General features: G+C 38.4%; 1 protein-coding gene across 2 annotated transcripts in view; it reads right to left on the reverse strand.

Annotated features, from left to right (window-relative positions):
* Nucleotides 1-14,176, reverse strand: part of LOC106059738 (double-stranded RNA-specific adenosine deaminase-like) — a 30,924-nt gene extending 16,748 nt beyond the window's left edge. Inside the window, exon 1 of one of the 2 annotated variants that reach the window (XM_056043972.1) lies at nt 13,168-14,176. In XM_056043972.1, the coding sequence (XP_055899947.1) occupies nt 13,168-14,086 (919 nt within the window). In that variant the 5' untranslated portion in view covers nt 14,087-14,176. Of the gene's footprint in view, nt 1-3,934; nt 5,096-13,167 lie in introns of those variants that run through there. The other variant, XM_056043971.1, reaches the window with a different exon arrangement.
* Between the last annotated feature and the right edge of the window lie 5,532 nt (nt 14,177-19,708).

Raw genomic sequence — 19,708 nt, forward strand, 5'->3', positions numbered from 1 at the left:
CCAACTGTTAAAGAAAGCCTAGAGGTTGCACTGTTGGCTAAAGCAAACTGATAATGAACGTCTGAATGAGATTCTACGGTTTTCCAACTGTTAAAGAAAGCCTAGAGGTTGCACTGTTGGCTAAAGCAAACTGATAATGAACGCCTGAATGAGATTCTACGGTTTTCCAACTGTTAAAGAAAGCCTAGAGGTTGCACTGTTGGCTAAAGCAAACTGATAATGAACGTCTGAATGAGATTCTACGGTTTTCCAACTGTTAAAGAAAGCCTAGAGGTTGCACTGTTGGCTAAAGCAAACTGATAATGAACGTCTGAATGAGATTCTACGGTTTTCCAACTGTTAAAGAAAGCCTAGAGGTTGCACTGTTGGCTAAAGCAAACTGATAATGAACGTCTGAATGAGATTCTACGGTTTTCCAACTGTTAAAGAAAGCCTAGAGGTTGCACTGTTGGCTAAAGCAAACTGATAATGAACGCCTGAATGAGATTCTACGGTTTTCCAACTGTTAAAGAAAGCCTAGAGGTTGCACTGTTGGCTAAAGCAAACTGATAATGAACGCCTGAATGAGATTCTACGGTTTTCCAACTGTTAAAGAAAGCCTAGAGGTTGCACTGTTGGCTAAAGCAAACTGATAATGAACGTCTGAATGAGATTCTACGGTTTTCCAACTGTTAAAGAAAGCCTAGAGGTTGCACTGTTGGCTAAAGCAAACTGATAATGAACGCCTGAATGAGATTCTACGGTTTTCCAACTGTTAAAGAAAGCCTAGAGGTTGCACTGTTGGCTAAAGCAAACTGATAATGAACGCCTGAATGAGATTCTACGGTTTTCCAACTGTTAAAGAAAGCCTAGAGGTTGCACTGTTGGCTAAAGCAAACTGATAATGAACGCCTGAATGAGATTCTACGGTTTTCCAACTGTTAAAGAAAGCCTAGAGGTTGCACTGTTGGCTAAAGCAAACTGATAATGAACGCCTGAATGAGATTCTACGGTTTTCCAACTGTTAAAGAAAGCCTAGAGGTTGCACTGTTGGCTAAAGCAAACTGATAATGAACGCCTGAATGAGATTCTACGGTTTTCCAACTGTTAAAGAAAGCCTAGAGGTTGCACTGTTGGCTAAAGCAAACTGATAATGAACGCCTGAATGAGATTCTACGGTTTTCCAACTGTTAAAGAAAGCCTAGAGGTTGCACTGTTGGCTAAAGCAAACTGATAATGAACGCCTGAATGAGATTCTACGGTTTTCCAACTGTTAAAGAAAGCCTAGAGGTTGCACTGTTGGCTAAAGCAAACTGATAATGAACGCCTGAATGAGATTCTACGGTTTTCCAACTGTTAAAGAAAGCCTAGAGGTTGCACTGTTGGCTAAAGCAAACTGATAATGAACGCCTGAATGAGATTCTACGGTTTTCCAACTGTTAAAGAAAGCCTAGAGGTTGCACTGTTGGCTAAAGCAAACTGATAATGAACGCCTGAATGAGATTCTACGGTTTTCCAACTGTTAAAGAAAGCCTAGAGGTTGCACTGTTGGCTAAAGCAAACTGATAATGAACGCCTGAATGAGATTCTACGGTTTTCCAACTGTTAAAGAAAGCCTAGAGGTTGCACTGTTGGCTAAAGCAAACTGATAATGAACGCCTGAATGAGATTCTACGGTTTTCCAACTGTTAAAGAAAGCCTAGAGGTTGCACTGTTGGCTAAAGCAAACTGATAATGAACGCCTGAATGAGATTCTACGGTTTTCCAACTGTTAAAGAAAGCCTAGAGGTTGCACTGTTGGCTAAAGCAAACTGATAATGAACGTCTGAATGAGATTCTACGGTTTTCCAACTGTTAAAGAAAGCCTAGAGGTTGCACTGTTGGCTAAAGCAAACTGATAATGAACGCCTGAATGAGATTCTACGGTTTTCCAACTGTTAAAGAAAGCCTAGAGGTTGCACTGTTGGCTAAAGCAAACTGATAATGAACGCCTGAATGAGATTCTACGGTTTTCCAACTGTTAAAGAAAGCCTAGAGGTTGCACTGTTGGCTAAAGCAAACTGATAATGAACGCCTGAATGAGATTCTACGGTTTTCCAACTGTTAAAGAAAGCCTAGAGGTTGCACTGTTGGCTAAAGCAAACTGATAATGAACGCCTGAATGAGATTCTACGGTTTTCCAACTGTTAAAGAAAGCCTAGAGGTTGCACTGTTGGCTAAAGCAAACTGATAATGAACGCCTGAATGAGATTCTACGGTTTTCCAACTGTTAAAGAAAGCCTAGAGGTTGCACTGTTGGCTAAAGCAAACTGATAATGAACGCCTGAATGAGATTCTACGGTTTTCCAACTGTTAAAGAAAGCCTAGAGGTTGCACTGTTGGCTAAAGCAAACTGATAATGAACGCCTGAATGAGATTCTACGGTTTTCCAACTGTTAAAGAAAGCCTAGAGGTTGCACTGTTGGCTAAAGCAAACTGATAATGAACGTCTGAATGAGATTCTACGGTTTTCCAACTGTTAAAGAAAGCCTAGAGGTTGCACTGTTGGCTAAAGCAAACTGATAATGAACGCCTGAATGAGATTCTACGGTTTTCCAACTGTTAAAGAAAGTCTAGAGGTTGCACTGTTGGCTAAAGCAAACTGATAATGAACGTCTGAATGAGATTCTACGGTTTTCCAACTGTTAAAGAAAGTCTAGAGGTTGCACTGTTGGCTAAAGCAAACTGATAATGAACGCCTGAATGAGATTCTACGGTTTTCCAACTGTTAAAGAAAGTCTAGAGGTTGCACTGTTGGCTAAAGCAAACTGATAATGAACGTCTGAATGAGATTCTACGGTTTTCCAACTGTTATGGACAGTCTAGAGGTTGCACTGTTGGCTAAAGCAAACTGATAATGAACGTCTGAATGAGATTCTACGGTTTTCCAACTGTTATGGAAAGTCTAGAGGTTGCACTGTTGGCTAAAGCAAAGTGTTACTGAGAATCTCAATGCTATTCTACAGTTTGCAAGTGCTAACAGTTAATGAGATCGGAAACAAACATATAACGGTAGGTGATGCTGAATCAATGAGCGTTCGATCGACTACAACACGTGTTATTGATTGGGTGTAATCGAAGCATCAGATATTCATTGATCTCTACATTTCTAATCGACTTGTCCTTTTACTAAAATAAACTTCAAAAGATGTTCAATTAGTGTTTCAATATTGATAAGACCTAACCATCTTTTAGAGATGGACATCTGACAGAGGTGGACATCTGATCGAAATGGACATCTGATAGAGGTGTCAATCTGATAGAGGTGGGCATCTGATAGAGGTGGACATGTAATAGAGGTGGAAATCTGATAGAAATGGACATCTGATAGAGTTGGGTATCTGATAGAGGTGGGTATCTGATAGAGGTGGGCATCCAAAATTAAATATGGTTTGTCATATCATTAGAATATATCTCATTCAACACACTAAGAAATTATAACAGAACATCAAAGGATTTAACAGAGAAATCTTATCGGATAATCAGACACTATTTGGGGTAAAAGACAAAAGGTTATAATTCTGGCAAATCCCTGCCACAATCAACATGAATATAGAGAAGCACTTAATATCTCCCTAGCTCTAATACCCGGATATCATATTTAGGCAGCAAGAGGCTGTGGGTGTGAATTGTTCAAAGCTGTGGAAGGGTGAGCTAGATTGGTGGTAACTTCACACTTTAAACAAATTAAATCGAAACAAATATATTAAATCACACTTAAGAAAGATGTACATTTCTACAATTGTAGTTTCCAGCCTAGCCTTTCATCGCAAAAATAGTTAACATTGACTAAAACATGCATTTTTATAAAAACCTGTTTTGTTCTTCTAAAGAACTGTTTACAAAAAGTATATATTTATCATACTTACGATATACTTTGAAATTAAAAAGATTCCTTTCAAAATGTTAGAATTACCTGCATTTTCAATGAGTTCTAGACTATCAGTGTCTCTAGGCGTGTAGAGGAGATCTTCTGTAGGGATCTGCTCAGATATTCGATCGTTAAAGTCCACATCGAAATCTAACCAGCTGTGCTGCTCGCCGATGTCCCGTTCTTCTTGGATATCAAAATCCAAAGGAATAGGTTCAAAAACGTCTAGCGCTGGTTCGGTAAAGTAAAATGGTATAACACTGGAGATTTCTGGATCGTAGGTAAAACTGGGGGAGGAACAGCGAAGAAGGCGCTCCGACGATGAGCTCCGAGAGTCTGTCACTTGTTCAAAAGTGGAACACGAAAAGGATGTGTGAATGGACGCCCGAGAGTTCGTTTCCACGCCGCTGTCCGTATCTTGCAAGGCTAACGAGGACGACGAGGCTGACGAGTTAGAACGAGAGTGGACAGTGAAAGCGTTGGCTACTGGGGTCGACGTTGAGGCTTTCTGCGGCCTTCGCCTCCGTCTCCTCTTGGCCTTGGTAGGTACATCAGCAGTCTCCAGCTCGGCCTCAGAACATGTTCGTAAATACAACGAGTCGGATGTTTCCGAGGAATTTCTATCCATGGAAAATATCTCAGAACAAGTCCTCACTGAACTAGAGTCTGATAATGAAATGCTTTGGATCAAAATGGGTAAATCCCAGTCAGTGCTCAAAGATGCATTGAACGAATCAAGATGAGAGCAATGATCTTTGGAGAGGTTTCCTTTCGTTCTGTTCTGAGTGTTATTTTGAGTTTCTCGTAAAATTCGCGCACAATACATTTCTAAACCATAATCTTCCAGGTCTCGTCGGCTTCTATACTTTTGAGTAAAAAGTTTGGATCTCAGTGACTGACTTATCTCAGTCCGCTGCTCAACGTCTGTGCTGTTCTCACAGCAAGTCTCGCTGTCGTGTTTCAGTTTCTGGACAGTAGTTGCAGGGCGACCATGTTTCCTGCTTTTCTTTGTTCTCTTTCTACCATCACATTCACGCTTTACATCCTCTGACTGTTTCCTAAACGTAGCAGCTAATGAAGTCTGATTGTCATTAGTTCCTGTTATCACGCCAGTGTTATCACGCCTATCTAGAGTGTCTTCACTAACACCCTTTTGTTTAGTGGCCAAGGGAGACGCCATCCAACTGAAGTCATTGCCACAGTCAACGCCTGGGGATGCAGTGCGCTGATTTGCAACTTGTAACGTAGGTGTTGAAGTCAATGGGGTACACGTGGATACACATTGTTTGGATGTTGTGATCAGAGTCGGCGAACTAGGGGGTACACTCCTTCTAAAGACACGCGTCCTCGGCATTTTCATGCTCTTCTTAACCCACACTCCACGTTTGATGGCAAGATTAAAGTCACTGCGTTGATCAATAAATACTTCAAGAGAGAGGTGTATGCCATTAAAAAGAAGCAGCGAGCACTCATTAGAAGTTGCAAGTAATTAGTCAATCATCAATGTGTCCACATTTGACTTGTAATTAGTTCATTAATAATGTGTAGAAAGCGTGTTGTTTTTTCGTAAAGAAACTAAAACACTGTATCAATACTGTACGGTCTTCCCTGCTGAACTGATAATAGGCGTGTTAATATTTAACACTAATTAGATCCAAGTTCACATTCTATTTGGGCTTAACTATTTGACTGACATCAAAATATTTTATAAGTGAAAGGGGAAGAAGAACAATTATAGATGGATATTTGGAAAGAATCTGTTCAATAAAACAAACAATGTCTTGATCAGACTAAGACGAATGAAGAAATGCACCGGGACTACAGCAAGTACAACTAAGGACTACGCCACTGTCTAGTTCAATGAAACCATTTAAAAAAAAAGAAGAGTGAGTGAGAGAGAGAGCTGATAACGAGAAAGATAGTGAGATGTCAAGACATAAAGATATCAACAAGTCCAGACACATTAGGGCTAGAGGTGTTTATCATTCAATGATACATGCCTTAGATTTCTACCACATTCTGAAACATGTGTTACATCTGTAGAAATAGTCTAAACCAGTGATGCCCAAAATACGGCCCGCGGGCCACACCCGGCCCGCGACGTGGTTCTATCCGGCCCGTTGAACCGTCAGAACAAAGTGTAGAAAAGCTCCCCCCCCCCTGCACCTTTTTTTCCGTAATTAAAAAAAAAAGGTTGAAAAATGCATCTTTACCTACTTTAGGAGCCTCACTATTAACCTTTAACACTTGTGCGTTTCTGAAATGGGACTCGTGAATGTAGAATCTACCAGGAAAAGTGAATGGATCTTTACTCTTTTGTGGAACAAAATAATAAGCTAACCATAAACCAACATATTTAATTTGTAAAGCATTATAAAACAAATCTGGCGTCATTCGAATAAAAAGATTGTTAAACTACGTTTAGATATTGGAAGATTAATGTGAATATTTACCAAAAAGAGTCAAGAATATGAGTCGTTGGTAAAGCTAGCTACACTGTCGCTCATGTTTTAGGAGAGAAATGAAGCCGTTTTCTGACGCATGAAAAATATAAAAAAAAGATAATAATTTCCCTTCAATAAATGTAAGTGCTAGATCCACGGGTTTCTAATCAAATAGTTTCAGGACAATTTCATTTCGTTTTTGTACCTTTCCGTTTATGTGGCCCGCGACACCAGTGTCGGAAATTAAAATGGCCCGCAGGTCGATTTATGTTGGGCATCACTGGTCTAAACCTATCACTTCCCTGTAGGGCTTCAATGTATAGGACTGACTTGAATAGTCAATACGTGTTTGAAAAAAAGTTATGTTCTTGATGAAACATAAAATATATGTAATGGAACATAACGAATACTTTAGGGTCCTTTTATTTTCATATATACAATTGCCCTTTTATCTTTCAAGGGTTTTCTTTCTCCACTCAGTAAACGCAATAACAAATAACAATTCAAGCATTAAAATTCGTTTACATTAGTAATAGTTGTAGTTACTAATGTATTAAACATAGATCTGTGTTTCCTTTTTCCCAAATTAACTCAGATTCTAGCAGTCATCCCCGCTTCCTCGATGAAACACGGCAGTTTTCCAGGATCTACGCTATCAAGCAGTGTTCTGGGGTTATTTTTGGTTAAAATATTTCCTTCTAATCTCCTGTATCTGCGACAACCAAGTAATCTCGATATCTGGATCTATCATTTGACGGACCACTGTTTCGTTAAGGAATCCGGGGTAAAGGCGAGACAGATGCCCTTCAACAACTTCTAAGTTCAATTTAACACTAGAAAGCTGCCTACTACTGTTTTGTGAAGCTATGTGGCTTTTAAGAAACTTTATTACTACGGTGAGCTTACCGAGACAGTCACAACACAGCGGGGTCCTTCATTTCTTAGTAGGAGTGTGAAATATAGGTGTGGTCAGTCCTGGACATGGTTGCAGAGAGCAGAAAACTATTCAAGTTTGAACGAGTAAGGACACAATCACACAGAGGGAGAGAGAGAGAGAAAGAGAGAGAGAAGAGAGAGAGAGAGAAAGAGAGAAAGAGAGAGAAAGAGAAAGAGAGAGAGAGAAAGAGAGAGAGAGAGAAAGAGAGAGAAAGAGAGAGAGAGAGAGAAAGAGAGAGAGAGAAAGAAAGAGAGAGAGAGAGAAAACTCTGTATCAAATCCTAGAACTAAAAAAAAAAGTAGGAGGTATTTTTGGAGGTCATTAATTTTGAGCTAATACAATCCAAACATTGCAAAAATTTCACTTGAACACTAATAAGACTCTGGTCCACGCAGTAGATAACTGTCCAAATGTTATACAGGTATACAAGAATTAGGCATTCCAGTGTACTATAAAATATACATTACAATAAGTGCACACGACAATGGGACTAGCCTGTGTCATTTCAAGTATTAAAGGAGAACCACCGTTAAAGCAAAGATTACGGACACATGACTTTAACCAACAAACTTGACATGTTATTAACAGCCTTAAGGTGTAGCCCCGTAGAAGTCCAGGCTTAGATCAAGTGAAACTAGAGACCTCTAGAGTCAAATCGAAGGATCACAGGGGCGCAGCTGAGTGTAGGGCGCGATTTCTTTTCACTGTCTCGTGCATATTAACAAGAGGGAAGGGGAGAGAACTCCTGCCACTGAATGAACACAATGAAATATACAATCACTACACAAGATACCACGATGTACAATGACGCCAGGGGAGAATGCCCCAAGCGATTATATTACTTTTATTGACTTGTTCAAGGTTACATATATATGTTTGAATACAATGTTTACATATGGGAACATAAGTATTTCTACAAAACAGCTTTTACTTATTGAAGTGTATTTAAGCATAAATTTGAAAAGCTCTAAACAAAACCACTGCCTACAATAACAGTGAATAACTATACAAATCACTTTGATTCCTTGATTTGAGTTGATGCGTGAATATACCGCACAACACACTTGTTGGTTTTTGTACATTAATTTCCAATAAAAGTACGGAGCCCAGAAACTAATCCAAAGAGAAACAACAGAATATATCACAAGTCATCAGACAGGTTAGGTTCTTCTGTCCGAGCTATCTATATTTCTCGAGGGATACTACATTTTATCCCCAGCCCACAAGCAAGCGCTACACTTTAAATGTCAGCGTCGTACTTTCTAACCCCACCCGTTTTCACCACACCAAGCGGCCCTAAAAGTAAGTCAACGGGATCAATCAATCGGTTTCACTCTATGTGATCAGACTCGAAGCGTTCACCTGGCGGCGCTGCCAGACTTGAACAAAACGTAAGACACTGGGGAACTCTAGGAGCCGCTCTGTTTACTACCACACCTGCACGATTAAGGCGAGGCACAACGGGGTACGGGGGTACAACAGCAAAATGCCAACACCACGTAAAAACGATTCCGAGACTCGCGGTCCCAAGAAGGAAGAGTACTACTTACTTTATAAGGGGGGGGGGGAGAAAAACGAATTGTTTCTATGTCAAGCTAGTTCAATCCTACATTCTGTAATTATTTGTTTATGCAATCAAATCTTATTATCTTATATATTACAGACGTTCCAGATAATCTACACAAGTCAGTCCACGGACCACTTTTACGTTAAGGAATCTGGGGTAAATGCGTGACAGGGCGCCTTTCAAAACAACAACAAGAACTACGACTTCTTAGTAAGTTCAATGTAATAATACCAAGCTGCCTACAACTTCTTAGTAAGTTCAATGTAATAATACCAAGCTGCCTACAACTTCTTAGTAAGTTCAATGTAATAATACCAAGCTGCCTACAACTTCTTAGTAAGTTCAATGTAATAATACCAAGCTGCCTACAACTTCTTAGTAAGTTCAATGTAATAATACCAAGCTGCCTACAATTCTTAGTAAGTTCAATGTAATAATACCAAGCTGCCTAGGACTTCTTAGTAAGTTCAATGTAATAATACCAATCTACGACTTCTTAGTAAGTTCAATGTAATAATACCAAGCTGCCTACGACTTCTTAGTAAGTTCAATGTAATAATACCAAGCTGCCTACGACTTCTTAGTAAGTTCAATGTAATAATACCAAGCTGCCTACGACTTCTTAGTAAGTTCAATGTAATAATACCAAGCTGCCTACGACTTCTTAGTAAGTTCAATGCAATAATACCAAGCTGCCTACGACTTCTTAGTAAGTTCAATGTAATAATACCAAGCTGCCTACGACTTCTTAGTAAGTTCAATGTAATAATACCAAGCTGCCTACGACTTCTTAGTAAGTTCAATGTAATAATACCAAGCTGCCTACGACTTCTTAGTAAGTTCAATGTAATAATACCAAGCTGCCTACGACTTCTTAGTAAGTTCAATGTAATAATACCAAGCTGCCTACGACTTCTTAGTAAGTTCAATGTAATAATACCAAGCTGCCTACGACTTCTTAGTAAGTTCAATGCAATAATACCAAGCTGCCTACGACTTCTTAGTAAGTTCAATGCAATAATACCAAGCTGCCTACGACTTCTTAGTAAGTTCAATGTAATAATACCAAGCTGCCTACGACTTCTTAGTAAGTTCAATGTAATAATACCAAGCTGCCTACAACTTCTTAGTAAGTTCAATGTAATAATACCAAGCTGCCTACGACTTCTTAGTAAGTTCAATGTAATAATACCAAGCTGCCTACAACTTCTTAGTAGTTCAATGTAATAATACCAAGCTGCCTACAACTTCTTAGTAAGTTCAATGTAATAATACCAAGCTGCCTACAACTTCTTAGTAAGTTCAATGTAATAATACCAAGCTGCCTACAACTGTTTTGTAGAGCTATATAAGTTCAATGTAATAATACCAAGCTGCCTACGACTTCTTAGTAAGTTCAATGTAATAATACCAAGCTGCCTACAACTTCTTAGTAAGTTCAATGTAATAATACCAAGCTGCCTACAATTCTTAGTAAGTTCAATGTAATAATACCAAGCTGCCTACGACTTCTTAGTAAGTTCAATGTAATAATACCAAGCTGCCTACAACTTCTTAGTAAGTTCAATGTAATAATACCAAGCTGCCTACAATTCTTAGTAAGTTCAATGTAATAATACCAAGCTGCCTACAACTTCTTAGTAAGTTCAATGTAATAATACCAAGCTGCCTACAACTGTTTTGTAGAGCTATATAAGTTCAATGTAATAATACCAAGCTGCCTACAACTGTTTTGTGGATCTATATAAGTTCAATGCAATAATACCAAGCTGCCTACAACTGTTTTGTAGAGCTATGTGGCTTTGAAGAAACTTTGTCTCGCGGCATATTGCAATCTCTTATTCAAATAGTAATAGCTATCACAGCATCAATTACAACGAAAAATAATAATAGTAAATGACTGGTTCATGGTTTGAGTTTGAGTTTTGAGTTTTTGGCACATCGGCACAATTTAGGCCATGTCGTGCCCGTAATCCTTCAAGGGTTACTCTCCCTTCATATCACCAGAGCTAAATTCCATACAGTTAAATCATTAAAATCAAGGTCTATTCACAGTTAAAATAGTAAAGTTAGTAAAAATGTAATAATTTAGTAAAAATCTAGTGTAAATATTATATGTTCATAATTTCACAAATCAATTCTTCGTAGACCTGCTATTACAGCCAATGAATCCCAGACAAGATAAACATGCACCTGACACTGAGCATACACAACCAGCTCGAGGGAAACAATAAGCAACTAGTCCTATGTTCATTCTCTCATTCACCTAACACCTTCCTGACAGTTTTCACTGCAGTCTAAAAAAAAAACAACTCTTCAAAGCTGCATTCAGCCCCCCCCCCCCCCAACCATACACTATTATGGAATTATTGTTTCAGAGCAGAATTATTTAAAAAAAAAGATATTTTATGAGATAGTGATTCGCACTAGTTTGTCTACGAGTCTTTCTGTTGTGTTTTAGATCCTAACCATAGATCTAGTTTTAATAATAAAATAATAATATTCTTTTTTTTTTTAAATTACACACTGACATTTGATGTGTTTCAGTCTGTTATGTAAATTCAGCAAGACATCTTGTCGCGACATTTTTTTTTTCTCGAAATAATCGTATGGTCGACGGCCGTGTGAAATTCGACCGTTCTGACAAAAGAAAATCAAGAAGAATGGCGTTTTGAAATTTCTTCAAAACGATTTGAGTCCATATTGGTGAAGAAGTCTCCGGGGACACGGACTACGTTCTGAAAGGCCCTACTCAGAAGACGAAACACCGTTACTTACTAAACAAAAGAGTTTCAAACATTGTTATTTGAATTGGTTAATGTTCAAACGGATTTAAAAGTACAATTAAACTACAGCTTTTGTTTTTCTCCATTGAAAAGTAATTTGACCGGTTTCACGCCCACCCACCCCCTTTTTTGGTCGAATATCGCGCCCCAAGTTTGTGTATACACACAGTGTTGAGCGGTATCAGATATGGTCGTGAACTCGTCAACAGAAATAGAAAATATTTCAAAATCTTTTGCTCTCTCTCTTAGTTTAGAATAGCGATTTGCTTTGTTATTGTCACGAAAAAGGTTGGCAGCTCCAACTACATTCTTCTATTCAGGACTCATTTCTTCCATCACTGCTAGCAAGCACTTTGTAGCTTGTCTTACCACGGACTCATTTTCTTGTCTCTTTTTTCCAATTTCTAGGCGTAATTCAAACAATCTTTTTATTTACTGCTCAACCTAAGAAAGCCCCCTTATTTTGTTTCAAAATGTCATTGACCGTTAAGCCAAAAGTTTCTTATAAACAAATAAGTTTGCCTATTATAACGTTCTACTAATAAATAAAGATCCGTACACTTTACATGGTAGATTCCACATTCAGTATCCACTTTTCTTCGGCTCTCCCATTTCATAAACCCACAAATGTAATAGGCCATGATACCTATCCACCAAAGAAAAAGTGAGGGTCCTAACTTAGGAAAAAGATAGCCTACACCTGTAGCCTTTTTGGGAAGGGGTGATTTTCTACACTTTGTGCCGATGTTTCGGCGGCACGGATGAAACCACGTCGTGGGCCGGATCTGGCCCGCGGACCGTATTTTAGGCATCACTGATGTAGAAGGTTTAGAGGTATAGATATAGATCTGTTTCTAATGCTAGATCCATATATTTCCTTCACATCCTAATCATGAAGCTTGGAAGCATGAAGCCTGGATAGGTCAATCCCTAGCCTAGGCATAATTATAAAATGTAGGCCTACAGTTTACATCACATCATTACGCCCTTTACTAACTCTTATAGTAGGCCTACCTATACGCTAGGCCTTTTAGATTGGATAGAATCTAGTTTAGATTAGCCTATCATATAAATCTAACAATATAGATCTAGATCTTGATCTAGAAAAAGTTCTTAGGCTATAGGCCATAGGCCTATCTATTATTATGGATCTAGATTTTAGAGTCTATACATCTAGATTAGATCCTGATTAAGATATGATCTACATTAGACTTAGATCTAGATCTACTCTATACTAGAGCCTATAAATCTAGATCTATAGGCCTATGATATAGAATCTAGACTATATAATAATATATATTAGGCCTATATCAGTATATGTGTAGATCTAGAGTCTAGTAATCTAAATTATAGAATCAACTAGATCTAGCCAATCTAGAGTCTAGACAATGAATATATAGACTCTAGATCTATATATAGAGATCTAGATCCAGATCTAGTAATAATAATAATTGATTAATTAATAGGCCTACTCTAGACCAGTTTTTATACAAATCTGGACATAGATCTAGCTCTAAGCAATCAAAGTATTAATTCAGCCCTACCTTTGGACTTGACACCTTTAGTTGGTCTCTGACTTTCTTTTTCCTCAGCCACCATATCCGGATTATTCTCCATCAGCATTTTCTCAGCCAACAAGCGTTCTTTTAAACGCAATCTTCTTTGCTTGCGCCAATAGCTTTTGGAGAACTTCTTGGTCTCGCCTACATTCTCTTCCTGGTCTTGAAAAATATTTTCAGGCTCATTAGGAATTTCTTCATCATTTGTCATATCAGCATTTTCCTCGAATTTTATCATATCTTCGCTGGTGTTGGATCGAGAATCGTTTTCCAATTCATTCTTCGCTAATGACTGCACAACCAACTGAGCATACGTTGTTTTCTGAGATGCATCTACTAGATCTAACTCTAGATCAACATCGAGTTCTAGCTTAAGGTCTATTTCTGTAAAAATACCAACATTTTCTGAGACTGAGTGATATTTACCGAATGTTTCATTTAATCTGTTGGTATCAACCGACTGACGGCACTGGTTCGAATTGGTATTATCTGTTTCCACCAGCTCAGTTTTAATATTTAAAGACCCAAGTTCAGTTCCGAATGCTGTCTTGGAGAAGTTTCTGGATCTAGCATCTTTTTCATTCTTTTGGTTCGCATCTGCATTCTTCACTAGATCTAGATCTATATCTACTGCCGCATCCAGCTGAATATTAGATCTATTTCCTAAGATTTGATTTCTAACTTGACATCCACACTGCATATTCCAATGGCAATAGTCAGTGACCTCAATACCACCATTTGTGTCAGGTGTCGAATTTTGGTTTCGATCTCGGCTGCACTGAATATCTCTAAGACTAAGATCCCTAGGCTTTCCAAAGTAAATGCCATTCGGACAGAAAGCTCCTTGTACAATCATTAATCCATTACCGACTGCATTTTGTGATATTTCTGAATATTTGTCCATGTTTTTCTATATTTTCATTATCAATCAAACGGATGTGGCCAGATGGTACAGCCTTTGCATCCAGAAATGAAGAACACACAAAAAGAGGCTATGACGTCGTCAAAAGCTACACCCACGTCATTATTGTCATATTGGAAGATATATTTAGTTAATATTATATAGTCTGTTTCATGAAATCATTTTGTTCAATCTTTTTACTTAAACTTTAATTTGTAATGGTCTAAAAAAAAATAGAGAAACAAAATATTTAAAACTAATTGAATTGTAATGCCTAGACTTCCTGCACCAAAAATAAAAATCTAGGTTAGTATCCAGATCTAGCGCTTTGTTTGTAGACCAAAACAAAACTCATATAGATATATCTAGTTCTCGATATAGATAAATGTAGTCTAGATCTAGTATGTTTTAAATGGATTGTCACAACACCTGACTGAATCAGCAAATCAAAATGCTCAGGTAAATTTATAGACATGGATCTGGACATGGATTTTAAAGAGAATATTATTAGCGTCGGCCTGGATGTGGCAAAATATGTAGGTCACAGCTGGAACTGCGCAGCCACGGGAAATAATGCATTCCTCACTGATCTTCGGACTCGAAGACTAGCCTTATTATTAGTGTCGGATTGTAGGTCTATTTGTCAAAACTGTATCTAAAAATATATCGTTAATTCAACAACAGGAGTGTAAGTCATATTTATGTAAGCTATTGTTTTGTTTTTATTGGTCAAGATGGAGCGATTAATAATCATGCTGTGTGTGATCATTTTAACATCAAAGAGAATGCACATTTGTTTTATGACGTGAGAAATGATATTTCAATATAAGTAGCAGTTTTGTTATCAAAAGTGTTAGAGAGGTTGTAGCAACTAGTCAATGCATTGCAACTTAGAAAAAAAAAAAAGGGGGGGGGTCGTTGCGCAAGGGGTCATAACTACTCATAACCAGTTTGTGGCAAACAAGGGCCATTGTTCCGCTCGTTGTCGAGTTGAGAAATAGATGCACTTGTTTCTACCTTGATTACTTGGAGGACCAGAAAAATCATGGGCCCGCCTCTCGGGCGCAAGGAGGTTCCTTTTTTTTTTTTTTGCTTCCATATTGGCTTAACCGTCTCCTCTAACGACCGTTTCCACCCGAGCGCCACGCTGAGGCTGAGAAGCATTGCCCTGGGGAGCCTACATCTGCATTTTCACTAGGCCGTTTTGTTCTTTATTTTGCAGAATTAACATTTGTTTCTTAATGAAAGAAGTTGTAGAGTGTCTTTTTTTAGTCTCATTTTCCGTTGTAAATTAATTTTTTTTAAAATCAGTTTTTATTCCACATTATTAATTATTATCTACTATAAATTAGAAATGAATTAATTTTCATTCTCTGGCACTGCCAGAGTCGAGCTTTGTTACAAAGGAACAAAAGTAATATGTAGTCCCCTTAGTAGTATCCATTGAGACATTCTGTGACAATGTGGCAGGTCTGCAGCCCTACTGCCATCTGACAGGTAATGAGAATCTTCTTCGGGCTTTGATTGTGTTACGATGTCAGTTGTCATTATCCCCTCGGTTGATATAACAACAGGGATAGCTTTGGATAGCTTCCATAGTTTCTTAATCTCGAAGCTAAGATTTTCATATTTCTTTCTTTTTTCCATTTTCATTGTGGGATAGTGGTACAGAGATGTCAATGATGGTTGCGGATTTTTCTTTTTTGTCAATAAACAGTAAATCTGGGCTTTTAAAATCCACCGTCTTGTCAGTCAAAATAGGTCTGACCCAGTATAATAGGTAATCGGTTGATTGGAGAACCTCCTTTGACGAGTGTTTGTATTAAGGGGGGCGTATCTTTCTTAATCCAATTAAGTGTCAAAGACAGGTGATATTGTTTACGTTTTGCGACCTGGATATGGCGACCCAGGTAGGCAGATTCTGCTGAATATCCTGCCATTTTATCGAGCTTCGTTTAAAGAAACAAAATTCAATGTCCCTCTTGACAGTGACCACTGAGGAATTTTATGGTGATGTGACAGGTCAGCAGCAGTTTTGCCCTTTGCCAAGTAACGAGAATCGTCTTAGGGATGTTTAGGGCCTCGAATGTGAAATAACAACAGGGTGTAAAATGTTGTTTGTAAAATGTTTGACATGTTTCGGATGTTCCTTCAGAGTTGAAGATAATTACTTCCTATTCCAAACCTCCCGCAGGACGACGGGGGATGGGAGCGGGCAGGGTTTGAACCCGGGACCATCGATAAATCTGAACGACAGTCCAGCGCGCAAACCGCACGACCAGGCAGCCATCCTGGTGTATTGTTACTGTGCTAAGCTTAGATTTTCATATTTCGTTCTCTTTTTTTAATGTACAGTATTCTTACACTGCGGTACCGCGATGTCAATGCTGGTTGTGGAGTATTCATTTTTGTCGATAAAGAGTAAGCCTGGTCAATGTGAATCCACCGTCTTGTTAGTTAAAATAGGGCTATCCCAGTATAGTAGATAATTTGGTTGACTCGAAAACCTATTGTGGTGAGTATTTGTAGTAAGGGGATGTATATTTTTCCATTCAGTTCAAGTGTCAAGGCCAGGTGTTGATGGATTAGTTTCGCAACTTGATGATCTCGACCTAGATTCAGAGAAAGCTGAGCATCCTGCTATTTTGACTCGCCAACGTTTCCGAACTTTTGGCATTTGTCAATCACACCGAGTTTCAGAATTTGCCTTTCATTGATTCTAATCCTAATAATTAGGTCCTGTATAGCGGTGACAAAGACTTCTGTTTCCGGGTAAAGGTATCTAGCTATGCTAAGGAAGCAGATATATCAATCTTGTCACCATGCAACAAAGCCGGGATCCTTCCGCTGACTACTTTTTCTCCCCATTGGCGAATCTCATGCCCTGCGTCATTCAAAGCAATATCCCCATTAATATTTATTCAGGCTCAGTGTAGTCGCCTCAGAGGCGTAGCCTATTTGCTAAGGAAGGAAACTAGTTCATCCTTTATATCGTATTCGGAAAATTTGTGTCTTCCACATTTAGCAGTCCACGGCCAATATCATTCATCAGCAGGTAGACCTGTAACCGTAGAATGGAAGACTTGGACAGCAAAATTTGGTTGTTTTCTTGTCAGTAAGGCCGGCCTTACGAATTGTTGTGCCCAATTTAATTGATGCTTGCGAAGCCCCCTCCTCTAATTTTTTACAATAACAATTATTACTATTAATTAGATCAGTATATGTTATATGTTATTATACATCATGCATAGAAAGCAACTAAAAAGCAATAGGTGCCTGCGGGTTAATTAAAGTTACGTCAATCGTACGATAGGGCTACCTTTAAGTCCCTTTAAAAGCCCGTGACAATAGCCATAACTCATGGTGATATGCTTAATGTAAATTGCGGGGCCCCTGCCAGGTGCGGGGCCCGACTGGAGCACTCGGTCAAATCGACCTAAGGCCGGCCCTGCGGTCATTATCATGTGTCAGTGTCACTCCATTTTTTATACAGAAAGTATAAAGTAGTACTCATATTTTATAAAATAAAGACGCTACTTAAAAAAAGAAGATGATTACGTCCTACGCATGTTCCTAGGTCAATCTAGTCAAGCATATTAACCAAATAACTTAAATTCTGCCAAGTCACTGGTTTTCCTGGCTCGCTCAGGCAACCCATTTCATGCTCTAATAGCAGTAGGGAAGCAAGAGAAATTGTATATATTTGTCCTAGCATATGGAACGAGGAATGTGCCTTTATCTTTGTGTCTTTCTGAGTTTTTTTATGCAGCAGCAGTGATGCAGGCAATTAGCTGTTGAGTCTTTTAAGTTATTCTTTGCTTATATCTAGAAAGAAACTCCTTTTTTTACGTTATTAATAGTAGCATTCTGGTTAATATCCAAATATTTATAAACCGTAGCAGAGTTCAATTCTTCAATGCCCTCAAATGTGTTGTTAGTGTTGGGTCCGTTTTAATATTTACGACGCCACACTTATCTACGCCAAAAACATACAAATATCGTCACTGAAGTGCTTTACCTTTATAATTATGGTATGCAATTTCTTATCCATTTCTGCATATAACTTTAGATCATCCACGTATAACAGGTGAGACAGACTTGTTCTAACAGTTGGAGTCATCTCTGAAACGATATGCAGTATTATGGAGCAGGGTTAATTGCTAGGCAAAACCAGAGCGGAGATAGAGCACCATCCTGGAATATACTTCTTCTTATATGAACAGAACCCAGCTTGTCACCATTAAGATGTACATATCTTCCAGTTACTTATACACTCTCTCAGAGGCTTTTTTTTACATTTTAAACTAGGCTAAAATAGGCCTATACTACACTTTTTTTTACTCAATAGACATTATAGTTTGCAGGCTTCTTTACCGTGTTTTAAAGAGAAGGCGGGAAAAAAGTTTCGACACAAAAGGTCTCAGGAGAAAGATTTCAGAAAAAAAAAAAGATTTAAAAAAAAAATTTAAAAAGCTCTTGTCGAAGACAGACGCAGGAGGTGAAAGGAACAGCTTCGTCTGTATCAGATGTGTGAATATATGTAGGCCTAGTTGGCTTCGGGTTGTCAAGTGTAATACTGCACTCATCCTTAATCTTCGACATAAAAAAATAAACAAAAACTCATTACTATCAGTAGTATCATTATTTTTTCTGCGAAAAGGAAGATTGTTTGAGAAAAAAAAAAGGGGGGGGGGGGGAGGGGAGGCTCTATAAAATGTAAGGGAAATCCGATAGCCTGCCTCTACGCTATAATAAATGCAGGGACCGAGAAAGACAAACAAAAAAAAATAAAAAATAAGACCACTTATGTTATCATAGAGTAGTCTGGGGGGGGGGGGGGAGTAGGCCTTTCGTAGAGTGACATAATGATTTAAATTAGGCAGGTTTTTTTTTTTTAAATAAAGATTGTAACAGAGAAAATATGTTACGTTAGCGGTAGTAGATGAAATAAGGTTAGGTTATGTTACAAGAAGAAAAGAATTGTGTATTGAGATTTGGCAACATTAACTAGGTTAAACAAAAGCTGGCCAGTTTTGGAAACTATGACGACAGTGTAAAGCGTGCCGCCACACAGCCTTCAAAGTATATGATCACGTTTAATGCACCAATAATTCATTAGACCAAAAGTCCTATGGCATGTATCTCTCCATAACAAGGTAGAAATGAATTCCTGTGTTAAGTCTCATTGATATTTTTACAATCAACATTTGCATTGTGCTTATGCATTCAATACCCCAAACACTAGGCACCAGATAGACCGGAGACCCTCTGTTTTTATTTTTGTATTTATTATCAAACAATGTTCGACAGTAACCTGCTCGACAGTTACCTGATACGATCCTCGCCTGCTCTCACCTTTTTTTTTTTTTTTTGTCGTCTCTAAAAATTATTTTTTTAAAATCTTGGTTATTATTATTGTCACTCCATATGTCCACGGACTCAGTGGCGTTGCATCCATGGCGTGAAGGGGTTCAATGAACCCGGGCCCACGACTATTAGGCGCCCTCAGCATTCCAAGAAGAATTTTGTTTCAACAGAAAAACAAAAACAACAATTTTCAAAGTGGGAGGAAGATGGAGAAAACAATGACAAAAAGAAAAACACAAAAAAACAACAACAAAACAA

This window comes from Biomphalaria glabrata, chromosome 10 (genome assembly GCF_947242115.1).
Source record: "Biomphalaria glabrata chromosome 10, xgBioGlab47.1, whole genome shotgun sequence".
In the NCBI taxonomy this organism is placed as follows: domain Eukaryota; kingdom Metazoa; phylum Mollusca; class Gastropoda; family Planorbidae; genus Biomphalaria; species Biomphalaria glabrata.